Raw genomic sequence first — 26,476 nt, forward strand, 5'->3', positions numbered from 1 at the left:
TTTATAACTTTGGGTTGTTTTTCGCTAGGGTGATTTGCGCACCAATTTGTATTTGCGCTTTATTAGTATTGGTGCATTATTACATAGCCGACCCAAAATGATGTACGAAAAAGATGTCTGTGAAAGAGGCGTTTTTCGTGACGCGAGATCCGTTCGCGAATTTCAATTTGCCCCCCTATAATGTTGCCGTAAGACGTCCCAAGTAACCAAAAGTCTCATAGATACTTAATCCTGTGCATTAAAAGTTCACATTTGGCTGAGTAAAAGGTCCTCAGGAGAATTAAATATAAGTGCTTGAATCGGACTTCTGAACGAACATAAAAAGTCTAAAAAAGTAGCATAGGTCATTTATGTGCGTTCCAAGTACCTTTAAAAATCCAGGATTCAATTTGGACTATCGTGCTTCGTTACGAACTTCTTACGAATTTTTTGGTTCCATGAAGAACTTCTTACGAACTTTTTGGATCCATGCAGAACTTGTTACGAACGTTTTGGTTCCATGAGGAACTTCTTAAGAACTTCAAGCAAACGTATACATTATTTACAAAAAATAAAAGAATGGTAGGTTTTACTATCTCCGTCGGCGATTAGAACAAGAATGATGTTAGGAAAAGAACATTGGAATGGAAAAGTCCAGGTTCATAAGTAAATGATACTAAGGGAATATTTTACTAAATCCAAAACAAGTTTCTGCACCAGCTTTCCACAAATTCTTTACTTTTGGAACATTGATAATCCATAGTATTGTTTTTGAGCCAAACAAACAAAAAAATCAAATTTTTATTCAAATTTTGTTTTCAAATAGTTTTCAATGATAGTATTTATTCACACCGAATCATATTTTCTCATTTTCATTAGTTTTCTTCATGGAGGAGCAGCTTTACAGAAGAATCGGAGCGGCCTAAAGCAAGGTCTCCACTGGTTGGTAGGTACCGAGAGAAGCCCTCATATGAGAAAAACTTAAAACTATGCGACTTCTGGTTTTTTTCAGGCCCATTTTGAAGAACTTTGTTTTTTGATTTCATCCAACAAGAATCTAAAATTTAAAAAATATCGTTAGTGGCACAGAACAAATAAAACTCATTTTAAAAAACCATACTAATTCACGAGCTCAATATGGCTTTCCATTTGCTGTTGCAGAAAATTTAAACTTTGAAGAGATATCGCAGCACTTCATTATTGGTTCTTCTTTTTTAAACTAGAACTTGAAACAAAAAAGTAAGGCACACATTTTACATAAAGCAAAATCAAACATTTAAAAACTTACGTTTAATCACGAACCATGCGAGTCCGCTTTGAAAATAAATGATGCATTATTTAATGGATGCAAATGTTTACATTTTTAATAATAAGCCTACTCGGAAAAGGTGATAAACCAGAGTTAACTTTGAATAGAAGTTTTAAATAACATCAATCTTAGTATTGGCTATGGTACAGAGGTAGCATGTTCAGTTTTCACCAAAAAGGTTCAGGTTCAAATCTTCATGAAAATTGTAAGTATAAATTTCATTAAGAGTAACGGGAATAGTAGGTATAATAAAAATGAAATGAATAGAATTTCAATGGGAGAGGGGGGTTAAAGTAAATACCCCTACAATGCGGGTTAAAGTAAATACCCCTACAATGCTTTTTGAAAAAAAATCTTTTTATTCAAAATCTCATACAATGGCTGAATAGCCTTCTACTCAGCTTTGATTTTGAGACTTTAAAGTATCAATAAGAACTTAAATTTGAAGCTGAGTAGAAGGCTATACAGCCCGAAAACAGGGCTGAGTAAGCTTCTAAAAGACCGTTTTATGGAACTTTTGGTTACTTGGGGTAATTCTACGTCAAAAATGACGGTCGCCAGCAAAGATACAAATTATTGTTAGTATATTAATTTTGTCAATTTTGTCAATTTTGTCAATTTTGTCAATTTTGTCAATTTTGTCAATTTTGTCAATTTTGTCAATTTTGTCAATTTTGTCAATTTTGTCAATTTTGTCAATTTTGTCAATTTTGTCAATTTTGTCAATTTTGTCAATTTTGTCAATTTTGTCAATTTTGTCAATTTTGTCAATTTTGTCAATTTTGTCAATTTTGTCAATTTTGTCAATTTTGTCAATTTTGTCAATTTTGTCAATTTTGTCAATTTTGTCAATTTTGTCAATTTTGTCAATTTTGTCAATTTTGTCAATTTTGTCAATTTTGTCAATTTTGTCAATTTTGTCAATTTTGTCAATTTTGTCAATTTTGTCAATTTTGTCAATTTTGTCAATTTTGTCAATTTTGTCAATTTTGTCAATTTTGTCAATTTTGTCAATTTTGTCAATTTTGTCAATTTTGTCAATTTTGTCAATTTTGTCAATTTTGTCAATTTTGTCAATTTTGTCAATTTTGTCAATTTTGTCAATTTTGTCAATTTTGTCAATTTTGTCAATTTTGTCAATTTTGTCAATTTTGTCAATTTTGTCAATTTTGTCAATTTTGTCAATTTTGTCAATTTTGTCAATTTTGTCAATTTTGTCAATTTTGTCAATTTTGTCAATTTTGTCAATTTTGTCAATTTTGTCAATTTTGTCAATTTTGTCAATTTTGTCAATTTTGTCAATTTTGTCAATTTTGTCAATTTTGTCAATTTTGTCAATTTTGTCAATTTTGTCAATTTTGTCATTTTTGTCAATTTTGTCAATTTTGTCAATTTTGACAATTTTGTCAATTTTGTCATTTTTGTCAATTTTGTCAATTTTGTCAATTTTGTCAGTTTTGTCAATTTTGACAATTTTGTCAATTTTGTAAATTTTGACAATTTTGACAATTTTGTCAATTTTGTCAATTTTGTCAATTTTGTCAATTTTGTCAATTTTGTCAATTTTGTCAATTTTGTCAATTTTGTCAATTTTGTCAATTTTGTCAATTTTGTCAATTTTGTCAATTTTGTCAATTTTGTCAATTTTGTCAATTTTGTCAATTTTGTCAATTTTGTCAATTTTGTCAATTTTGTCAATTTTGTCAATTTTGTCAATTTTGTCAATTTTGTCAATTTTGTCAATTTTGTCAATTTTGTCAATTTTGTCAATTTTGTCAATTTTGTCAATTTTGTCAATTTTGTCAATTTTGTCAATTTTGTCAATTTTGTCAATTTTGTCAATTTTGTCAATTTTGTCAATTTTGTCAATTTTGTCAATTTTGTCAATTTTGTCAATTTTGTCAATTTTGTCAATTTTGTCAATTTTGTCAATTTTGTCAATTTGGTCAATTTTGTCAATTTTGTCAATTTTGTCAATTTTGTCAATTTTGTCAATTTTGTCAATTTTGTCAATTTTGTCAATTTTGTCAATTTTGTCAATTTTGTCAATTTTGTCAATTTTGTCAATTTTGTCAATTTTGTCAATTTTGTCAATTTTGTCAATTTTGTCAATTTTGTCAATTTTGTCAATTTTGTCAATTTTGTCAATTTTGTCAATTTTGTCAATTTTGTCAATTTTGTCAATTTTGTCAATTTTGTCAATTTTGTCAATTTTGTCAATTTTGTCAATTTTGTCATTTTTGTCAATTTTGTCAATTTTGTCAATTTTGACAATTTTGTCAATTTTGTCATTTTTGTCAATTTTGTCAATTTTGTCAATTTTGTCAATTTTGTCAGTTTTGTCAATTTTGACAATTTTGTCAATTTTGACAATTTTGACAATTTTGTCAATTTTGTCAATTTTGTCAATTTTGTCAATTTTGTCAATTTTGTCAATTTTGTCAATTTTGTCAATTTTGTCAATTTTGTCAATTTTGTCAATTTTGTCAATTTTGTCAATTTTGTCAATTTTGTCAATTTTGTCAATTTTGTCAATTTTGTCAATTTTGTCAATTTTGTCAATTTTGTCAATTTTGTCAATTTTGTCAATTTTGTCAATTTTGTCAATTTTGTCAATTTTGTCAATTTTGTCAATTTTGTCAATTTTGTCAATTTTGTCAATTTTGTCAATTTTGTCAATTTTGTCAATTTTGTCAATTTTGTCAATTTTGTCAATTTTGTCAATTTTGTCAATTTTGTCAATTTTGTCAATTTTGTCAATTTTGTCAATTTTGTCAATTTTGTCAATTTTGTCAATTTTGTCAATTTTGTCAATTTTGTCAATTTTGTCAATTTTGTCAATTTTGTCAATTTTGTCAATTTTGTCAATTTTGTCAATTTTGTCAATTTTGTCAATTTCGTCAATTTTGTTAATTTTGTCAATTTTGTCAATTTTGTCAATTTTGTCAATTTGGTCAATTTGGTCAATAATTGTCAAAATTGTCAAAATTGTCAAAATTGTCAAAATTGTCAAAATTGTCAAAATTGTCAAAATTGTCAAAATTGTCAAAATTGTCAAAATTGTCAAAATTGTCAAAATTGTCAAAATTGTCAAAATTGTCAAAATTGTCAAAATTGTCAAAATTGTCAAAATTGTCAAAATTGTCAAAATTGTCAAAATTGTCAAAATTGTCAAAATTGTCAAAATTGTCAAAATTGTCAAAATTGTCAAAATTGTCAAAATTGTCAAAATTGTCAAAATTGTCAAAATTGTCAAAATTGTCAAAATTGTCAAAATTGTCAAAATTGTCAAAATTGTCAAAATTTTCAAAATTGTCAAAATTGTCAAATTGTCAAAATTGTCAAAATTGTCAAAATCGTCAAAATTGTCAAAATTGTCAAAATTGTCAAAATTGTCAAAATTGTTAAAATTGTCAAAATTGTCAAAATTGTCAAAATTGTCAAAATTGTCAAAATTGTCAAAATTGTCAAAATTGTCAAAATTGTCAAAATTGTCAAAATTGTCAAAATTGTCAAAATTGTCAAAATTGTCAAAATTGTCAAAATTGTCAAAATTGTCAAAATTGTCAAAATTGTCAAAATTGTCAAAATTGTCAAAATTGTCAAAATTGTCAAAATTGTCAAAATTGTCAAAATTGTCAAAATTGTCAAAATTGTCAAAATTGTCAAAATTGTCAAAATTGTCAAAATTGTCAAAATTGTCAAAATTGTCAAAATTGTCAAAATTGTCAAAATTGTCAAAATTGTCAAAATTGTCAAAATTGTCAAAATTGTCAAAATTGTCAAAATTGTCAAAATTGTCAAAATTGTCAAAATTGTCAAAATTGTCAAAATGGTCCAAATTGTCAAAATTGTCAAAATTGTCAAAATTGTCAAAATTGTCAAAATTGTCAAAATTGTCAAAATTGTCAAAATTGTCAAAATTGTCAAAATTGTCAAAATTGTCAAAATTGTCAAAATTGTCAAAATTGTCAAAATTGTCAAAATTGTCAAAATTGTCAAAATTGTCAAAATTGTCAAAATTGTCAAAATTGTCAAAATTGTCAAAATTGTCAAAATTGTCAAAATTGTCAAAATTGTCAAAATTGTCAAAATTGTCAAAATTGTCAAAATTGGCAAAATTGTCAAAATTGTCAAAATTGTCAAAATTGTCAAAATTGTCAAAATTGTCAAAATTGTCAAAATTGTCAAAATTGTCAAAATTGTCAAAATTGTCAAAATTGTCAAAATTGTCAAAATTGTCAAAATTGTCAAAATTGTCAAAATTGTCAAAATTGTCAAAATTGTCAAAATTGTCAAAATTGTCAAAATTGTCAGAATTGTCAAAATTTTCAAAATTGTCAGAATTGTCAAAATTTTCAAAATTGTCAAAAATGTCAAAATTGTCAAAATTGTCAAAATTGTCAAAATTGTCAAAATTGTCAAAATTGTCAAAATTGTCAAAATTGTCAAAATTGTCAAAATTGTCAAAATTGTCAAAATTGTCAAAATTGTCAAAATTGTCAAAATTGTCAAAATTGTCAAAATTGTCAAAATTGTCAAAATTGTCAAAATTGTCAAAATTGTCAAAATTGTCAAAATTGTCAAAATTGTCAAAATTGTCAAAATTGTCAAAATTGTCAAAATTGTCAAAATTGTCAAAATTGTCAAAATTGTCAAAATTGTCAAAATTATCAAAATTGTCAAAATTGTCGATATTGTCAAAATTGTCAAAAATGTCAAAATTGTCAAAATTGTCAAAATTGTCAAAATTGTCAAAATTGTCAAAATTGTCAAAATTGTCAAAATTGTCAAAATTGTCAAAATTGTCAAAATTGTCAAAATTGTCAAAATTGTCAAAATTGTCAAAATTGTCAAAATTGTCAAAATTGTCAAAATTATCAAAATTGTCAAAATTGTCAAAATTGTCAAAATTGTCAAAATTGTCAAAATTGTCAAAATTGTCAAAATTGTCAAAATTGTCAAAATTGTCAAAATTGTCAAAATTGTCAAAATTGTCAAAATTGTCAAAATTGTCAAAACTGTCAAAATTGTCAAAATTGTCAAAATTGTCAAAATTGTCAAAATTGTCAAAATTGTCAAAATTGTCAAAATTGTCAAAATTGTCAAAATTGTCAAAATTGTCAAAATTGTCAAAATTTTCAAAATTGTCAAAATTGTCAAAATTGTCAAAATTGTCAAAATTGTCAAAATTGTCAAAATTGTCAAAATTGTCAAAATTGTCAAAATTGTCAAAATTGTCAAAATTGTCAAAATTGTCAAAATTGTCAAAATTGTCAAAATTGTCAAAATTGTAAAAATTGTCAAAATTGTCAAAATTGTCAAAATTGTCAAAATTGTCAAAATTGTCAAAATTGTCAAAATTGTCAAAATTGTCAAAATTGTCAAAATTGTCAAAATTGTCAAAATTGTCAAAATTGTCAAAATTGCTAAAATTGCTAAAATTGTCAAAATTGTCAAAATTGTCAAAATTGTCAAAATTGTCAAAATTGTCAAAATTGTCAAAATTGTCTCAATTGACCAAATTAACAATATGGACAAAATTGTCAGCTATTTGAAATATCTTCAAATGTGTTCAATTTTCTATTGTCGATTGTCGATTATCGTTTATCGATTGTCGACTGTCGATTGTCGATATTCAATTGTTTATTTTCGATTGTCGATTATCGTTTGTCGATTGTCGATTGTCAATCATCGTTTGGCGATTTTCGATTGTCAATTTAGTGAAAAGGATTTAAATTTATTGACTTCTTGATCTTCTCTTTCAATTTCTTTTTTTATATTACTCGTTACTACATTTCAATGCTCAAAAACATGGAAATAATTCCATTACCGAGGAATTTTTTCTAGGAAATAAAATCATTCAATTTCCTGGATTTACAACCAGCAGATAATCTTAATCGGTAATTCGAGGTTCACCACCCGCAAATCATCACTTCACATCTAAATCATCCCTGATAATCTGCTTAATATGGATTGCTTAACTCTGACCCTCTTGACTGCCCCCCTTTTTTGGGTTGATATCGGCACCCGAGTAGGTGTTAATCAGGCAAACTAGCTCGCAAAAAAGGGGTCCAACTCATTGTTATTCCTGCCCTTTCGTTGATCCCATCGTCGTTTCACCACCAAGTTTAGTGGCCTAGAACAGAACCTAGTATGTGTAAAAACTATCGAGCCAGAAAAACACGCTTCGCTTTGGTTGCTATTTCTGAGGGTATAAAAACCTCCCCGGCTTCACTCACCCCCTTTTTTCCCGGAGTCGGGGTGCGGCCTTTTCACCACGGATGACGTCTAAATCAATGATACCCGAGAGCGTAATTTCCTGCTAAATGACTCAATACTTAATCAATGTTGGGAGGTTGATAGAAGAAAGCCATTTGCTTGCTGACCCGAAACCACCTCTGGCTGCCCTCTGTTGTCCTTTGCTCCGGAAAATTCTGGCAATTTTGGAAAAAACACCAAACCTTAATCAAGACACCAGCAGTGATAGAATGGCTCGGATAACTGCACACTATTAATAGCATCCTGGGCGGACAGGGCATCTGACTTCTGAAATCGATTAACTTTTCGGAAGTTTGTAGGACTAGCCCGGTCAAAAGTTGTTCTCTCATCAAGGAAATGGCTTCGAAGGAACACTTTGTCATCATGTCCGGTCGGTCGGTCGGCCGCACCTTGCATACCTTCAGGCGGACTTACTCCGGCAGCTTATCAGCAGCCGTCTTCCTCTTCAAATCCAGTCTTTGGTCCTCGGTTTCATGATGCATGACAAAACCGTGCTGACTAAGCACTTGGAAACTACTTCTAGGCTGAAGGAAACCTACTGGAGCAAACCTCACATCATCATGAAGGTATCCCCTAAAGTGGCTTGGACGCTGAAGGAGAGTCTGTTCCCTGGTTGAATTGACTTTCAACTGGGGCCGTTTTGGTTTCGGTTTCTGGTCCTACTAGAGACACACACCAACACCGGCCGTATCCTTCCTTATTCAAGCGTCCCGGTTGAGTGGAAATAAATGGCGGATGAAAATGAGGGAAAGCTTTCTTGGGCAGGATACACAAACACGAGCCTCCTGTCGGAAAGGGACACTCCTTCTTGGTCCCTTCACGGGGCCGGAAATGTTCATCAGCCCCACCGGGTACGATTAATTATTTATTATGTTGTTCTCCGTCTCTCTTGGAGCCGGTAGCAGCAGCAGGTCGAAAGTCGGTCATGTTTTGACACGGAACAAACTTCCTCTCTTTCAAAAGGAAACCCTCAACATTAGGCAAACACGATGTTTCGTTTAGGCTTTACAAGATTTTACAGGGATTAGAAACTCCAGGGTAAGCTGCCCTCGACAAGTGAGTGGACGACCTTCGAAGTTGAAGCTAATCATGTTAGGCAAAAAGATACCGTTCATCTGATAAATGATTGGCTATACGAAAAGTTTGAAAGTATATCTGCTTGAGTGTGCCTTCAAACTCTTTTTTTTTTAATTTTCCAACCAACATTCCAAAACTCACAAAACACTATCGACAATTGCCTATCATCAATCAACAATCGAAAATCGACAAACGACAATCGACAATCGACAATCGACAATCGACAATCGACAATCGACAATCGACAATCGACAATCGACAATCGACAATCGACAATCGACAATCGACAATCGACAATCGACAATCGACAATCGACAATCGACAATGACAATCGACAATCGACAATCGACAATCGGCAATCGATAATTGACAATCGACAATCGAATATGACAATCAACAATCGTTAGTCGACAATCGACAATCAACAATCGACAATTGACAATCGACAATCTAAAATCGACAATCGTCAATCGAAAATTGACAATCGACAATCGAAAATCGACAATCGACAATTGACAATCGAAAATCGACAATCAACAATCGTTAGTCGACAATTGACAATCTACAATCGAAAATCGACTATTCACAATCAACAACCAACAATCGATAATCGACAACCACCTTATTTTTATAACTTTAAAAAGAAGTTTGAATGTTCCAAATTTCCAATTTTTTTTTTCCAATTTCGACAACTTTAATCCTGAACCCACCTGAATTCTAAGCTACGTCAATACGGCTGCAACCAACACAATCAAGTAAAAGCATTCCATATTTCCGGAAAGTTTTCTTTCCGGTGTGCTATCCTTTCCGGTAATTTGAGGGAGAAGAACGAAAAAAAAACACATACACGATCTAAACTATCGTACCGAAACGAGAACCTGAAACGTGGCCCAGCATAAACGGTCGTCTGTACCAAGGTATGTATCGTTCTTGTTTCCTGCCTCAATTGTCGAGATCGGTGTCTCGTTTTTTTTGTCCTCCATTTACGTCAGCATCCAATGATGGTCTAGCGAGAAATTTTACCCCATCTGGTACAAAGGGTTTTTCGAAAAAAAAACCGACAAAAAAACAAAACGACAGCCATGTTTGGGAAAAACTCCGGGTAAAGTAAAAAGTTTTGGCAGACTGCGAACGTCAGCCAATGAAAAATCGCATGAGACTTGAAACTTTACAAAAACAAACAAAACGGAATAAGAAAACTTTTTGAATTGGTCCCAAAGGGAGCGTACTTTGAAGCTTACCGGATGGTGATAACAACTGACAACAATTATTTGGAGTGTGTTTGTCGTTGAAGACAATCACCGGTGACATTTATACCCTGAAAATGGTATTTGGAAGCTTTTCAAATGATCTTTATCATTTGACAAAAGTTGCTAGTCAATTGTCAATTGTAATTTACAGATGGTCAATTGTCAAAAAATTTTATGTTAGATAACTTTCGATTGCTGGTTTTTGATTGTTGATTATCGATCGCCGATTGTCAATTGTCGGTTGTGAAATTTCTATTGTCAAATTGTCGATTGTCAATTGTCTATTGTCGATTGTCGATTGTCGATTTTTGATTGTCGATTGTCGACTGTCGATTTTCGAATGTCGATTGTCGATTGTCGATTGCTGATTGTCGATTTCGATTGTCGATTGTCGATTGTCGAATGTCGATTATCGATTGTCGATTTTAGAATTTCGGTTGTCGATTGTCGATCGGTCATCCAACGATTGTCGGTTTTCAATTGCCGACTGACGATTATCGATTGTGGATCTTTGATTTCAAATTTTCAATTGTCAATTGATGATTAACGATTGTCATTTGTCGATTTTGTATTGTCGATTATCGATAATTGACTGTCGATTGTCGATTGACGATTGACGATCGTCGATTGTCGATTGTCGTTTGTCGATTTTCGATAGTGGATTGTCGATTGTCGATTGTCGATTGTCGATAGTCGATTAACGATTGTCGATTAACGATTGTCGATTGTCGATCGTCGATTGTCGATTGTCGATTGTCGATTGTCGATTGTCGATTGTCGATTGTCGATTGTCGATTGTCGATTGTCGATTGTCGATTGTCGATTGTCGATTGTCGAATGTCGATTATCGATTGTCGATTTTCGAATTTCGGTTGTCGATTTTCGATCGGTCATCCAACGATTGTCGATTTTCAATTGCCGACTGACGATTATCGATTGTCGATCTTTGATTTCAAATTTTCAATTGTCAATTGATGATTAACGATTGTCATTTGTCGATTTTCTAATGTCGATTATCGATAATTGACTGTCGATTGTCGATTGACGATTGACGATCGTCGATTGTCGATTACCGTTTGTCGATTGTCGATAGATGATTGTCGATAGTCGATTAACGATTGTCGATTAACGATTGTCGATTGTCGATCGTCGATTGTCGATTGTCGATTGTCGATTGTCGATTGTCGATTGTCGATTGTCGATTGTCGATTGTCGATTGTCGATTGTCGATTGTCGATTGTCGATTGTCGATTGTCGATTGTCGATTGTCGATTGTCGATTGTCGATTGTCGATTGTCGATTGTCGATTGTCGATTGTCGATTGTCGATTGTCGATTGTCGATTGTCGATTGTCGATTGTCGATTGTCGATTGTCGATTGTCGATTGTCGATTGTCGATTGTCAAATGTCGATTATCCATTTTTGAATTTCGGTTGTCGCTTGTCGATCGGTCATCCAACGATTGTCGATTTTCATTTGCCGACTGACGATTATCGATTTTCGATCTTTAATTTCAAATTTTCAATTGTCAATTGATGATTAACGATTGTCGATTGTCGATTATCCATAGTCGATTATCGATAATTGACTGTCGATTGTTGATTGACGATTGTTGATTGTCGATTGTCGATTGACGATTGTTGATTGTCGATTGTCGATTTACGATTGTCGATTAATGATTGTCGATTGTCGATTAACGATTGTCGATTGTTGATTGTCGATTGTCGATTGTCGAATGTAGATTGTCGATTATCGATTTTCGATTGTCGGTTGTCGATTGTTGATTGTCGATTGTCGATTGTCGATTGTCGATTGTCGATTGTCGATTGTCGATTAACGATTAACGATTAACGATTGACGATTGTCGACTGTCGATTGTTGACTGTCGATTGTCGATTTTTGATTTTTGATTTTGAAATTTTGATTGCAAATAGTCAATTGTCGATTGTCGATTTTCGATTATCGATTATCAGTTATTGATTATCGATTATAGATTATCGATTGTTGATTTTGGAATGTGAATTGTCGATTGTCGATTTCCGATTGTGAAATTTCGATTGCCAATTGTCAATTGTCGATTTTGGATTGTAATTATCGAGTGTCGAAACTTGATTTTCGATTGTCGATTATCAATTGTCAATTTTTGATTGTCAATTGTCGATTATTGATTGTCGATATCTGATTGTCGATTGTCGATTGTTGATTGTCGATTGTCGGTTGTCAATTGTCGATTGTCGATTGTCGATTGTCGATTGTCGATTGTCAAAAGTCGATTGTCGATTGTCGATTGTCGATTATCAATTGTCGATTTTCGATTATCGATTGACGATTTTCGATTGTTGATTTTTGATTGTCAACTGCCGATTGTCGATTTTCGATTGTGAAATTTTGATTGCCAATTGTCAATTGTCGATTTTCGATTTTGATTATCGAGTGTTGAAACTCGATTTTCAATTGTCGATTATCTTTTACGATTATTGATTGTCGATTGTCGATTGTCGATTATCGATTGTCGATTGTCGATTATCGATTGTCGATTAGCGATTGTCGATTGTCGATTATCGATTGACGATTATCGATTGTAGATTTCCAATTGTCGATTGTCGATAGACGATTGTCAATAGTCGATTGTGGATTGTTGTTTGTTGGTTGTCAATTGCCGATTGTCGATTGTCAATTGCGATTGTCGATTATCGATTGTCGGTTTTTATTTTCAAATGTTGGATTTTGAATGTCGATAGTCAATTATCGATTGCCAATCGTCGATTGTCAATTGTTTATTTCAATTGTCGATTGTAATTGTACATTGCATTGGTTATTGTCGATTCTCGATTGTCAATACTCAATTATAGTCGTTTATCGATTGTCGATTGTCGATTGATGATTTCTGATTTTCGATTGTCGTTTGCCTATTGTAGATTTTCCAGAGTCGATTGTTGATTGTCGTTTATCGGTTTTCAATTTACGATTGTCGATTGACGATTATCAAATGTCGATTGTCGATATTCAATTGTCGATATTCGATTAATGATATCCGATTGTCTAGCGTCAGTTGTCGATTGTTAGTTGTCGATTCTTGATTGTTGATTATTAATTTTCTGAACTTTCTGATTGTCGATTATCGATTGTTGATAGTCGATTGTCGATTCGTGAATGTCGATTGTCGATTTTCAATGATTTTTATCAAAAGTCAATTTCTACTTTTCGAATTTCGATTGGTCGGTTTCGAACAACTAAAGTCCACATCTTGTGATTAGTATTGTATATTTATGTAGATTTTTTTTAGATTTCAATACAATTTTGGCTACGAAAAACTTTCAGAAAGCATTGCTCGCTGCTATCAATCAATCATTTTCTCGAGATTACAGTCCAAAATTGATCTTGTTTTGCAAAAAAAAATTTTGATCCATATTTTCTCCATGTCATGCAGTAATGGTAAACGGTTTCAAATATTCTTTCTTTCCAATTAAAAACGCTAGATTTATCTTCCAAAAGAAGGCCGTAAAAGAAAATATTTTCACATGAAATTTGCCAGAGGTTCTTGAAAAAAGTTCCATTACATCTTCCATTAGATAAAAAACAACTTTAAAAAAAACCTCATCTTTCCCTTCGTTCGGATGATGTCGAATAGTAATTACTTCAAGAGACTGCCGGCCGAAGCTCCAGCAAACGTTTGCCGGAAGGATTGTTATTTGCGAGCTGACTTCCCGGTATCGCAAAAAACTTCCCTAGCTGGCATCCAGTCAAAACATTTCGGTTCTTGTGTGTCTATTTGTGAATGGATAAGCTGGATGAATGGAACATAACTCATGGATAAAGCTTCCCGGAGCAGGAGTCGGACAAAGTGTGGTGTGTTGTAACATAGTTTCGCCTGTTTTTTTTTCTGCATCCTTCGTTCACTAAAATTAAAAAGTGGGAAATTTGGAGCAAAGTTTCTGAAAAGCTCGGTGCCAATTGGCAACTGTATGCAGCAGCAAATGTGGCATAGTAACAAGCTCTAATTTGTTGTGGAATGCTTACGACGACGACGAGTTTACCACTTATGATTGTGTTTATGTTTGGTTCTCGTTTGGTGGAAAATTAGCAAAGTTTCTGCGGTTTAAGCTTCCAAAACAATAACTTCTTAGACAGGCAGGCAAAACAGGTCGGAAAAATTGCATGGAAGATCTGAATGCTGCAGCAAACACAAAAAACTTTTCCCATAAATTACTCACCGCCTCAAGTGGAGCTTTTCAGTGGTGCTCGAGGACTTTTCCGGTTTGTTCTTCTTTTGAAGATCGATTGACTGTTTTAAAGCTGTTTGGGAGCAGCTATTTTTTTCGAGGATTGTCGAATATCAACTGTCGATTTTATATTGTCGATTGTTGATTCTCGATTGTCGATTGTCGATTCTCGATTGTTGGTTGTAGATTATCGATTATCGATTGTCGATTGTCGATTAAGGAACGTCTATTGTTGATTATCGATTGTCGATTGTCGATTGTCGATTAACAATTGTGGATTGTCTAATGTCGGTTGTTCGATAATCGATTGTCGCTTGTCGATTATCGATTATTGATTGTTTATTTTTGATAATCGATTTTCGACTGTCGACTTTCGTTGTCAGTTTTCGTTTTGCGATTGTCGAAAGACGTAAATCTGTAGCGAAGTTGAAAATCATTGGCACTAATCACGATTCAGTTCGTTATTTAGAGGAGGAGATTTAATTTCGTTGAAAGTGTTTGCATGATGGTCGATGTTGATGTTGTTTGGTGAAAGAATAGAATTTGTTACCGTTTTTTTTTTCAAGTTCCTCTTGTTGATCAGGATGACGATGATGACGTAGGCTCCCATCATCATGGTGATTTTGTTGATGATTGGGTGTAACTCAGTATCAACAACCTTTTGGGACTGGTGTTATTTCAAGTACGTTTTGGTATCAGGAAATTGAACGGAATAAATCGTGTTAGAGCCGTCGCACAGTGCGGTGATCCCATAGAGCCGATGGACAAAAGTCGTAAACAGTTTTAATTCTATAAAATATTTGTTTTAATGTTCAATTATTGAAAATACGTCAGAAAAACTGTGTTTTGAAGTTTTTGTCTCAATTTTGATTTTTGACGCCTTAAAATCCATGACTTAAAAAACCCATATTTTGAAGATTTTCAATCTTTTTTACAAAAGATCCATTGGATCTGTCAAATATTTGCTTTCACGAACGATTGAGTTTGGTACTGTTAATGTTACACATAGAAAATAACTGAATACAACAATTTCCTTTTCAAGCGAATATGGTATTCACGGGAACTTGGCCGATGTATGCTTTATCTTAGGTCAAAATATTTCAAAATTTAAACCACCAAGTTGAATTTAATGTTTGATAAACTAAAATTTTTGACTTTTGTCCACTGGTCACCGCACTGTGCGTCGTACCACCACGTACTGATTCAACATTTGTTTGCGCGAAACATTGGCAAATGTTTGTGTTTCGAGATTTCCTGGAAATAAATCGATTTTAATGTTTGTTATTTCTTCTCTTTCTTTTTTTACAGGTAAGCGATCAATACCACGAGAGCACGTGATGGTTTGTTTGTACAAGTTTTTTGTAGATTTATTTATCAATCGAGTCTTTAAAAAGTCAAAAGAAGCACCATCTTCAAAAATCGAAATAATTTAAAATGCTTCTATTGCACAGAACCTTTTCGGTAAAGAGGTTTTCAATCGATAATTTCCAATACTCTCAACATAGCCCTAGGAGCGAGAGGGGGGGGGGGGGGGGGAGGGGGTTTAGGGTTCACCTCCATGAGGGTCCATCAAAAGCAAGCTAGGTATTTTACTCAACACTCAAAATATGCTACTCTTAATCAAACTATGATGATGGAGTATTCGATAGTAATAATCTTGATTCAGAACTGATGTCAAAACCTCAGAAACAAATCCCAGGTTTAGAGCTCAGTTAAAGTTTTCAAAAATTATGGACAATAATTCATGAATACTTAATTATAAATACGAGATTTCTGAATACTAAATTTTAAGTTTCTAGTTTCTATAATCTAATTGAAATAGAATTTTTGTGTTCATATTCCGGATATTTTATCCAGTTCAGAATTCTTGATTTTCGGTTCGAATCATCATTCAAAATTGGAATGAAATGCTGTGTTTGAAGATGTTAATTAAATTTGATTTAACATTTTTTTAATCGAGAATAATCAATGAAACCTAAATAATCAATTTGGGATTCATGATTGGAGGCTCTGAAACTGAATTAAATTCTTGGCTCTTATTTCTTTCAGTGAGTTGATTCTCGGCTTTCGGTCTCAAGTTTTTTTTTTTAGTAAAAATGACTTTATTTTTACATATCCAACGTTCCAATCCTTTTAGGATCTTCACCTGGGTTTAAAATCTATGGCACAATTAAGTTTACTTCTACTGAATCTTAGTGATTCTTACCGCAAAAGTTTTCGTTTTTTGTCTGGTTAGATACGGCGTATCGTTTCCGTTTCTAACTATTGTAAAATTTGTTGAATTTTTTGTGTATCTTATTTTTTTTATGAAATTCTTTTTCTGGGCTGTTTTTGATGTTTTGTAACACGTTTTTTGAACAAATTCCTCATATTTTGAAACCGTTCAAGATTTAGATTCAGATTCAATTCATAAATAAGTTACTCAGTAAAAATAATGTTATCAAGTTGACTGTTAGTTCGATTTTGAAATTTAACCGAAGTAAATTCGTTTGCACAATTCAGCCAAAAGGACGAAAAATAAGTATACATTGAGTTCATTTTGCAAGTTTTTTCTTACGAAAAACTTATTTTCGATATGTTTTGGCATATTCATATTGCAGTTCTCTTATGAATCAAATTTAAAACTTAAATCTCAAACTAGGATCAAGTTTGCATTAATGCGATTTGAACTTTGAATTACTATTGAAAATTGTATTTATTTTAAGAAATTCTTCGAAATTGAAGGCTTTCTTTAAAAAAAAAACTTTTTGTAAGTTCGAATCCAATATGCAAAATTAAGCTGGCCAGATTACCCAGTTTTACACGGACTTGCCCGGATATTTGATAAAAAATTGGAAAAGGTTCAGCCCAATCAGGTTGCTAAAATTTTGTTGAAAAATATCCTGATTTTGTCCGGATTCATTCACATTTTTCTTTGGAAAACCAAGCAAAAATTCAAATTACATCATAATGATTTTAAATGTTCTATTTTTAATTATTTTTGGTATTGGATTTCAAGCAAACAACTTTCTTTTTTAATTGCCCGTCGTTTTGACCATTTTTGGTGGCCTTCTGACGGTTGTTTAACAATACCCTTGAGGAAGCCCAACAAAAATGGTCGAAACGTCGATAACATTAACCTAATAATTTTAAATTTTGTAGCTCAAAAATGAAATTTTCCAAGCTTGATTTATAAAAATAAAAAGAAACGATTTTTTGGGAGCCTTAAATACGATTCAAAATCTGGCTATGTTTTTCGATGAAAAAATAATGATAAAAATGTTTTTTTCCTCGATTTTTTGTAACTGTTATTGAATAATTTTCCCGGATTGTGCCGGATCTTTGTTTGAAAATTTGAAAATAGAATGCTCGAATTTTGCCAGGTTTCAAATACAATATCCCGGATACGTGCAGGAGAGCTTCTGGCCATTTGAAGCTTAGTTCACCAGATTTTGATGTAAACTTTAAAATTTCAACCTTCGGTGAAAGTAAGTTTCCTATTTCGTTACTAAAGGATCCTTCATAAAAATCCTTAACATCATTTGAAAGATTAAGGATGTTTTTTTTCTAAATTTTAAATACGAAAAACTATTTATGAAGACCAACCAATATAAAACTTAAAAACAAAAATAATATATTTTGAAATCAAATTTTTTACTCTATTAACCACTTTTCTCAAGATTTCAATCAATTTTAAGTTCTGCGGAAAAAGTTTTAAATTTTTTCTATTTTTTCTTCTTTTCCTCATTTAGCGAATTTTTAAAGAGGTTCTGAACCAATTTGCATTTTAGGTAGTTATAAATCCTAAATTTTATCGTTCTGCAGGTTTCAAAAAATTTGTCAAATTAAGTAAAGTTTTCTAAACTTTCTGCAGTAATGTAAGAAATACTTTCTATGATATCTTTTCAGATAAAAAAAAACTGTTTATTTGTGATTCAGTTTTCAACATTTTTAACTGGTTTATTTTAAAACTTATAAACTCCTTATCACCAAAACCAAACATGTTAGACCAAATTTGAAAATAAATTCGAGTTCAGGAAGGAGGCTTAAATCAATCTTCAAAACATAAGCACCAAAATGCTGTTCCCTAGAGTTATAATTGAATTCTATTAATAAGTTTATATATGGTAAGACGTGTTTATTGAAAAAAAAAATCATTTTAAATGTAAAAAAAATTATCTTTTTCATCTTTATATTTGGTTTTAATTTTCAAATAAATTGATCGAATTTTATTGTACAGTTTTTTTTTAATTTTGAAATCAATCTATCGAATTTTAATGTCAAACTATTTAAATTTTTAGAAATATTTTTTGTTTGTTCGACTTTGTTTTCAATTATGAATTTTTGTGTTTTGAAAACATAAGCGTCTAAATCTGAATTTCTTAATAAGAAAAACCATAGTTTCTACCTTATGTCCTTTCGAGGACCAAATATTTCAATAGAAAATGACAAAATCTTTAAAACTTAATATTAAAAACTTTTAAACCAGCAATTGAAAGTGTACAAAGTTAACATTTATTTTTGTAATATGAAATCATGTTTTTTAATCGATCATGATTTTTTAGTTATTCTTTAAAAAATTCGAGAAATTATTGAAGGTAGTAACTTTAAAGCGTTACTTTATAGAGCAATGTTAACAAATTTTGTCTTTGCTTTGTGCTTTCAATATTTACAACAAAACTTGAAATCCTTTATTTTTATTTTTTTTTGTCAATTTCTTATTGATTTTTCACGAAATCACCCTTCGTAACATTAACTTTGTCTGTTTTATTAAACTAAAATATATGAAGTTATTATTTTGGACTTTTTTAAGCATTTTTTTATAATTGGAAAAAAAAGTGTTTTAGAAAAAAAAATTGTTTCTGACTTTGATAACTGTTCCTCTTGAAATAATATCATTTTTTTTTTCTTTTTTTCTAATAAAATTAAATCATCAACTATTGAATTATTTCTCCTTAGTTCAAAATGGATGTTTTTTCGATCAAATTCACATTTTTAATCGTATTCAAATTTTTTATTCAATTTCAAAATACTACAGCTAAATTGTTTCAATCAACCCTTCAATGGAAATGAAGAAAAGAAGTTTAAATTATGATGGAAAATAAATAAAACTTCTCTCATTTTCCTTACAATTTATAGCCATTTTTAATTTTTACCTGATTTGACATTTATTTAATTTATTAATCTGTGTTACGGAAATATTTAATTTAAATTTGAAAACAAGACCACTTAGAAATTATTTTGAAGCAAATTTCTAGTTCAAAACATGGAACTTCATTTTGAAAAATGTATTATTGACTCACCGGAAACAGCATTGATTTGAAACTTTCATAATGATTTTTTTTCGAAAATTTGATTTGTTTTAGCATTGAAGTAATTATTTTTTGATTTTGTGTGGTTAGAACACTAGTAAACAAAATTTAAAAATTATCGTAAACTTTATTGACCGACCTAGATTTTAAATGTGAAATCGGGCACTGAATCCGAAAATGAAAAAGCACTCAGTAGCAAGGTTGCCGAAATCACAGAAAAATCTGTATTATCACACAATTTTAAGCAAAATTTCGTCACAGAATCTGTGTCACAGAACACAGAATTTTTAAAATTTTCACAGAATTCACAGATTTTCTAAATTTTGTAAAGATTTCCAAAGTCCGAAATTTTTATGTCACTTTTGACTTTTTATTTTTGACTATAATTCATGAAAATATGAAAACAAGGTGAAGTAAAATGATTTTTTTCTATCAAAATTGTAAGTACATATTTTTCAATTTGTTCGCGAAGGTGGTCCAGAGTTCTCCAGCAAGAATAAATCCAATTTATGGTAAATCCAGCTCAAGCTGCAAAACGTTTATTGTTCATGATTTGTGTTAATAATTCATATGATCAGACTTACAATTTAGTCTCCTTCTACTTTTTACTATCACGAACAGATCGTACCAGAGAAATAAAGGCAAAGTAAGCTAGAACTGTATAGATATTATAAGCAAATATTTAGAAAAGAGAATTATAAATCTTACTCAACAGTGATATAAACGTGATATAAACGTGTTGATTACAATTACAAAATGTTTCTTGACACTTATGTCTTACTAATCAGCGTCGCGACGCCTCTTCCAATCTGTCAACCAGCAGTCATTTGAAATCTGTATGTGGTTCGTCCGAGGGACTTCGTAGCGCGCAACATCCTCCCCCTCATGTCGATAGAACATCTCGTTCGGCGTCATGTTCACTGCTTACATCCAAAAGCGCAAGTTTCGTACACGGACGACTTAGAACTCGCCCGTTGCTCTGCACATCAGCCATTCGAGATACTCCGTCTTTTCCAGGATACACCTTTATCACTCGACCCCGGATCCATCGGTTTCTCGCACCCTCATCAGCTATTACGACTAAATCTCCAATATCGATCGGACGAACATCCTCAAACCACTTTGTTCGTCTTGTAATAGTTGGTAAATAACCAACCACCCACCGCTGCCAGAAATTTTGTAATACACTCTGAATCAGGTCCCAGCTACACCTTAGAACTTTGCCCTTTACGTCAGCCATTTTAACACCCTGGCATACTCCTTGAGACCCCAACATCAAAAAATGATTGGGAGTTAACGATTCTTCATTCTCCGACTTAAGCGGTATAAATGTTAACGGTCTTGAATTAATCATGTGTTCAGCTTCAATTAGAACCGTATGAAAGGATTCTTCATCAAATTTATCCACAGATGGCAACGATTTCAACGCTGTTTTAACGGATCTCACCATCCGTTCCCAGCATCCACCCATGTGAGGTGCCGCAGGTGGTATGAAAAACCATTGAGTTCTAGTGTCGGTGAACGTACTTCCCAAATCATTGTTAATCGCCTTCAATTCCATTTGTAGCTCACGGCTCACTCCAAGGAAATTGGTCCCATTGTCTGTGTAAACCTCTTCAGGGGCCCCTCTACGTGCTACAAATCTACGGATAGCTTTTTTGCATGAGTCGGATGACATGGATGCAACAACTTCTAGGTGAATGGCTCTTAAAGTCAAACAGGTGAATAACACTACCCATCTTTTGACCGCTTTTCTTCCTATTTTAATTTGGTATGGACCAAAGTAGTCAATCCCAGTAAAGGTAAACGGACGTACCAGGGGTGTCAGTCGTACGCGTGGAAGCGGACCCATTTTTGGAGCCACAGGTAATACTTTGTAGACCTTGCACCACTGGCAGGCCTTTCTGGCTTTTTTTAATTCAACTCGTAGTCTAGGTATTCTGAACCGTTGTCTCAGTTCGTTGACGACAGTTTCATCATTCGCGTGCCCATAATGTCGATGATACCAGTCCAGTATAAGGTGTGTAATGCGATGATCTCTTGGTAGGATAATCGGGTACTTGGCATCGTGTTGCATCCAATCCGCGGCCTGCATTCTACCATCTACTCGAATCACCCCAAACTCGTCGATAGTTGGGCCCATGGAAGCTATGGGGCTAGATTTTGAAATCTTTCTCTTATTCAAATCGCTCGCCGTTTTATTATATCGGAGTACATCTGCTTCTTTCGAAAAGGAATCATTTTGCGCAATTCTCCACAATGTACGTTCTGCTCTTTTCAAGTGATCGCTTCCCATACCAATGGTGTCGATCTGCTTCCCCAGAAATGTCTTCATATAACAATCTTCAAAATAATGAACGTAGCCTGTCGTTCGTAGAATGCGTTCCCATTTGGAAAAGCGATGATTGGAACACGTGCCACATGAGTATGAACACTTTCGATGCGTAATTCTTCCTTACTACATTCAGCGTGAATAGTGCGATCTCTTGGCCATTCGTTTTCATCCAGTTCGTATAGAAATTCTGGTGCCTTATACCATCGACTCTCTGCGTCAAATGAAGGACCTCGTCCCCACTTCGTAGCTTCATCAGCGACATTGAGGCGTGTGGGAACCCATCTCCATTCTTCAATTTTGGACAATTCTAGTATCTCATTTATTCGATGAGCTACAAACCGATTATAGCGACGCATGTCCGACCGTATCCATGACAGTACTGTCGTCGAGTCACTCCAAAAAAAAACTTCATGGATGGTGATGGTGTGTTCTTCCTCTATAACCTTCCTTAGCCGGGCTCCTATCAAGGCCGCAAGCAGCTCCAGACGTGGAATAGACAAAATCTTCAGAGGTGCAACCTTTGTTTTCGAAGATACCAGAGCGCATCGAATTTGATTACCTTCTACGACTCGCAAATAAGCTACTGCTGCATACGCTTGCTCACTCGCATCGACGAATATGTGCAGTTGAACGTGGTCATACGTGTTTTTCGAATACCCAGGAAAGTAGCATCGTTTAATTTTCAAGCTTTCTATATCTGGCAATGCGCTCAGCCACTGTTTCCATTTAGTGAAAATTTCTGTAGGTATTTGTTCGTCCCAGTCAATTCTCTCTCGCCACACCTCCTGAATGATTATTTTTCCATGAATCGTAAATACGGAAATCAGTCCCAAAGGGTCATACAAACTCATAACCAATTTTAATAATTGCCTTTTCGTTGGAATGGTTTTACAATTAACTAAATCTGCAATCTCCTTGCAAAATTGCACGGGAAAGGAGAATACATCGGAGGACGGTTGCCAAATCATTCCTAATAATCGTTGACCTTCTGAATCTTCACCAAAATGCATATTCTTTACAGCTCTTGGATTGTTGGCGCCGATTTGTTCCAGAACTTCGTTTCGATTTGATATCCAATTAACAATTTCGAATTTCCCCCTGGAGTGGACTTCAGTCACCTGCAGGGCTAATTCCACCGCTTCCTCGATAGTGTCAACACACTGTATGTAGTCGTCTACATAATGCCATCGGGTGATAGCATCCGCTGCTCTGGGATAATCATGTTGATGTTCTGACGCATTCAAATTTTTTACAAACTGTGCATGCGCAGGCGAGCACGTTGCGCCAAATATGGCCACATCCATCACCATGGTTTCCAATGGTTTGTCCGGCGAATCTCGCCATAGAAACAACTGCGCACTACGATCTTCAGGCCGCACCAATATTTGGTGAAACATCTCCTTTATATCCGCTGCAATGGCTAATTCGCGCTCTCGATAACGAAAAAGTATGGACAAAAGTGAAGTAAGAAGATCGGGACCTTTCATGAGCATACTATTTAATGATACACCGTCGACCTTAGCAGCTGCGTCCCATATCAGACGAACCTTCTCAGGCTTTTTTGGGTTTAGCACTACTCCCATGGGTAAAAACCACGTACGGCGAAGATCAAAGCGTTCGAATTCAGCTTGGGTGGCTTTATGCGCATAGCCTTTAAGTTGATAATCTACAATTTGCTGACGGATCTTGTCATACAGAGTGGGATTTTTCGTTAATCGTCTCTCCAAACAATTCCAGCGATTCTCAGCCATGGGGCGACTATCTGGAAATTCAATGTAATTATATTTCCACAATAAACTAACTTCAAAACGGCCACTTGGTGTACGTCTTGTTGTTTCTGATAGTATTTTACAGGCTCGTTGGTCTTCTAACGTCTGCAATTCTGGTGCAGCTCGTATACCCAGACTTTCAATCGAAAAGAAGATTTTCACAAATTCGTGCAAACTATCATTGGCTTTCGTAGCACAAATGTGTAACTGGCGATGTGGCAATGTAATCGCTTTCCCTGGCACTCGACCGAAAATTGACCACCCAATCCGTGTTTTGGTAGCAACTGGCTGACCCTGTCTGCCTTCTCTAGCCTTCAATGTCATAAGCAAATGAGCATTGCTCAATCCGATAAGTAGTCTCGGCACTGCGCATTCATAACTTTTTACGGGCAAACCTTGTAGATGTGGATACTCCTGTGACATGCTGTTGAAATACAGACTTTGTTCAGGCAGATCGAGACTTTCAACAGTATATACTTCGGATAATTTATGACGCCTAGTCTCACTAGTTCCTGCGATCTCAAATTCCATAATTCGAGTATTAGAGATGTTTTTGTTCACTCCCCCAGTCCACTGGAGGCAGAGCGATGTTGTAATTCCGTCGCCACCTAGTTCGTTTGCTAAAGATTCCTCTAACATCGTGACAGAAGATCCGTCGTCCAAAAATGCAAAGGTTTGTACATGGCCTTTGCTACCAAAAAGCGTTACAGGTAGTAGGCGGAAAAGAATGGATGATGTAACCTCACGATGTATAGACACGGTGGCATGCTGCATTACTTGTGGTTCGAAATGTAATAAGCGATGGTGTTTCTTTGAGCATTCATTTATCCCACAAACTTCTCCCTTGCAAGGCCATCTACTATGGGCAACAAGACAACGTCTACAAAGCTTATTATTTTGTTTAACTAGCTTCCAACGGTCATCTATATTCATACTTTGGAACTTGAAACATTTCTCCAATGGGTGAGCGGACTTCTGACACGCGACGCATGTTTTCACTCCAATATAGTTCAGCTGTTCTGTCTGACTCGATTCGGGTTGTTGAGAGTCATCGACTATTTCAGCGTGCGTGTGAACAAATTCCTTTCCTTTGCTTTTCGATGTTGTATTGCTTATTCCGCCGTTCATTACTAAGCGACTAGTAGCGGTGGTTACGTGCTGCATGTATTTGGAAAAATCATTAAGATTCACGTGGGAGAACTGTGTCTGATACATAGCCCAGTTGAATTGGGCTGTAGGTGGTAATTTGTCGACAAGTTCTTTAAGCAATGTAGGATCAGACAAATGATTTTCCAAACCTACGGCTTTGAGATGGCTACACATGTTCTGTACAACTAATCCAAAGTTCAGCAACATATCTAATCGATGTTCTTTCGGGGCTGGTGAACTGCGTACCTTATTGACCATGTGATGTACGATCTGTTCTGGTCGGCCAAATAAAGTTCTAAGCGTCTCTATCACTTCAGGAACCGTCGAAGGGTGCAACAGGAAACTGCTCACGGCTTCTTTAGTATTGCCTCTCAGACTCTGTTGTAGGCGAAGAAGATTTTCAGAATTCGAAAAACCGCATAACTGTGTGGAGTGCTGATAGCTGCTATAAAAGAGTGGCCAATCCACGGGGTCTCCGCTGAACACAGGAAGGTCTTTTTTCCCGACATGACGGGCAGCTAACTGCTGCGGTGTTGGTCCAGAAAGATTATCACTATGCTGATTTGATTCGAACGATGGATTTGCGATTGAAGCAACCGGAGCGGGGGGACAGGGCAGTTGATGAGGCAACGTGGGTGGTGCAAATTGTGGGATATCGAAACAAGGGCTTCTTCCCCCGATGGGTGTACTTAGATGTGCATCGATCGGTGCATAGTGGTTTTCAGAGGGAGTGCGTTGTATAAAATTTTCACTTACCGATGGTCCAACATTTTGGGGGAGGGTACTGTTACCTGCCGCTGCCTTACAGTTCTGTAACTGTGTGGGTCCGTTGTTTATTTCCGACGATAAATTTTTATACTGCTGAGAAAGTTGATCCAGCCGACTCATAAGTTCCTGTTCAACAAAACGCAATCGACTCAATTCACGATCACGCTCTTCCAATGCTTTCTCAGCTTGTTTACGATACTCGATACGTTCCTCTTCCTGACGTCGTATTTGTCTACGATATTCCGCCTCCTTTTCCTGCATTTTCTCCACATCCGCACGATGTTGTTGTTCAACCAACTTCAGCTGATTCGTCAATTCGATTTCTCGCTTTCGACGAATATCGTTTTCCTGGGCATGTTGTTGTTGTAAACTCTGTACACGACGAAGGTTTTCGGTTTCCAGCCGCCACTTCTCGAATTCTGGCTGTGAAGGCTTCGGATAGGCTCCAGTTCTTTGTTCGCTAGATTCCACATCCTTTAGCAGGCGTAGAAAGGGTTGTATGTCTACCATTGGGAATTTAGAGGCACTCGGATTTTGCATAGAAGCCTCATCTGTATCAACAGACTCAATGTCCTGACCCTCTCCTATGGAAATGCTACCAGTAGTTCGTTGTAGTGACGTATGATCTAAATCCACAATCCATCCAGCGAGATCAAGAGCAACTGCTGCGGGGGTTTTCTCCTCGTTCACTACAGGTTTATTTACTGGGGTCGACGTTTTCGCGGCCAGAATTCGAGAAGTGGCGGCTGGAAACCGAAAACCTGTATGTGGTTCGTCCGAGGGACTTCGTAGCGCGCAACACAATTAGTTGATGTTTCACATGATTTCTGCAATGAATTTCGTAGAACTAGCGTCACAGAAAACCGTCACAGAATTTTAGGTTCAAATCACAGAATTCAAGAATTTTTTTTCGTTATAACACAGAATTTTTTTCGGCAACCTTGCTCAGTAGAACAGAATTTGATTTGTGCTCCAAATATAAAATTTCGGAAAAATAAAAAAGTACGTGTACTTAGATTAAAAAATCTCGGACTACATAACAGT

The 26,476-nt window shown here is 34.3% G+C and overlaps 2 protein-coding genes across 2 annotated transcripts in view; both read right to left on the reverse strand.

Annotated features, from left to right (window-relative positions):
* Positions 1-20,294: 20,294 nt before the first annotated feature.
* Positions 20,295-21,554, reverse strand: LOC129741366 (uncharacterized). The gene has a single exon (XM_055733089.1). It carries the CDS (start codon positions 21,552-21,554, stop codon positions 20,295-20,297), a length of 1,260 nt encoding a protein of 419 aa, XP_055589064.1.
* A 188-nt stretch (positions 21,555-21,742) lies between these two features.
* Positions 21,743-26,476, reverse strand: part of LOC129741367 (uncharacterized) — a 30,080-nt gene continuing 25,346 nt past the window's right edge. Inside the window, exon 2 of the mRNA XM_055733090.1 lies at positions 21,743-26,216. Coding sequence (XP_055589065.1) covers positions 21,743-26,216 — 4,474 coding nt within the window. The remainder of the gene's footprint in view (positions 26,217-26,476) is intronic.

The sequence above is a fragment of the Uranotaenia lowii genome, chromosome 2 (assembly GCF_029784155.1).
Source record: "Uranotaenia lowii strain MFRU-FL chromosome 2, ASM2978415v1, whole genome shotgun sequence".
In the NCBI taxonomy this organism is placed as follows: Eukaryota; Metazoa; Arthropoda; class Insecta; order Diptera; family Culicidae; genus Uranotaenia; species Uranotaenia lowii.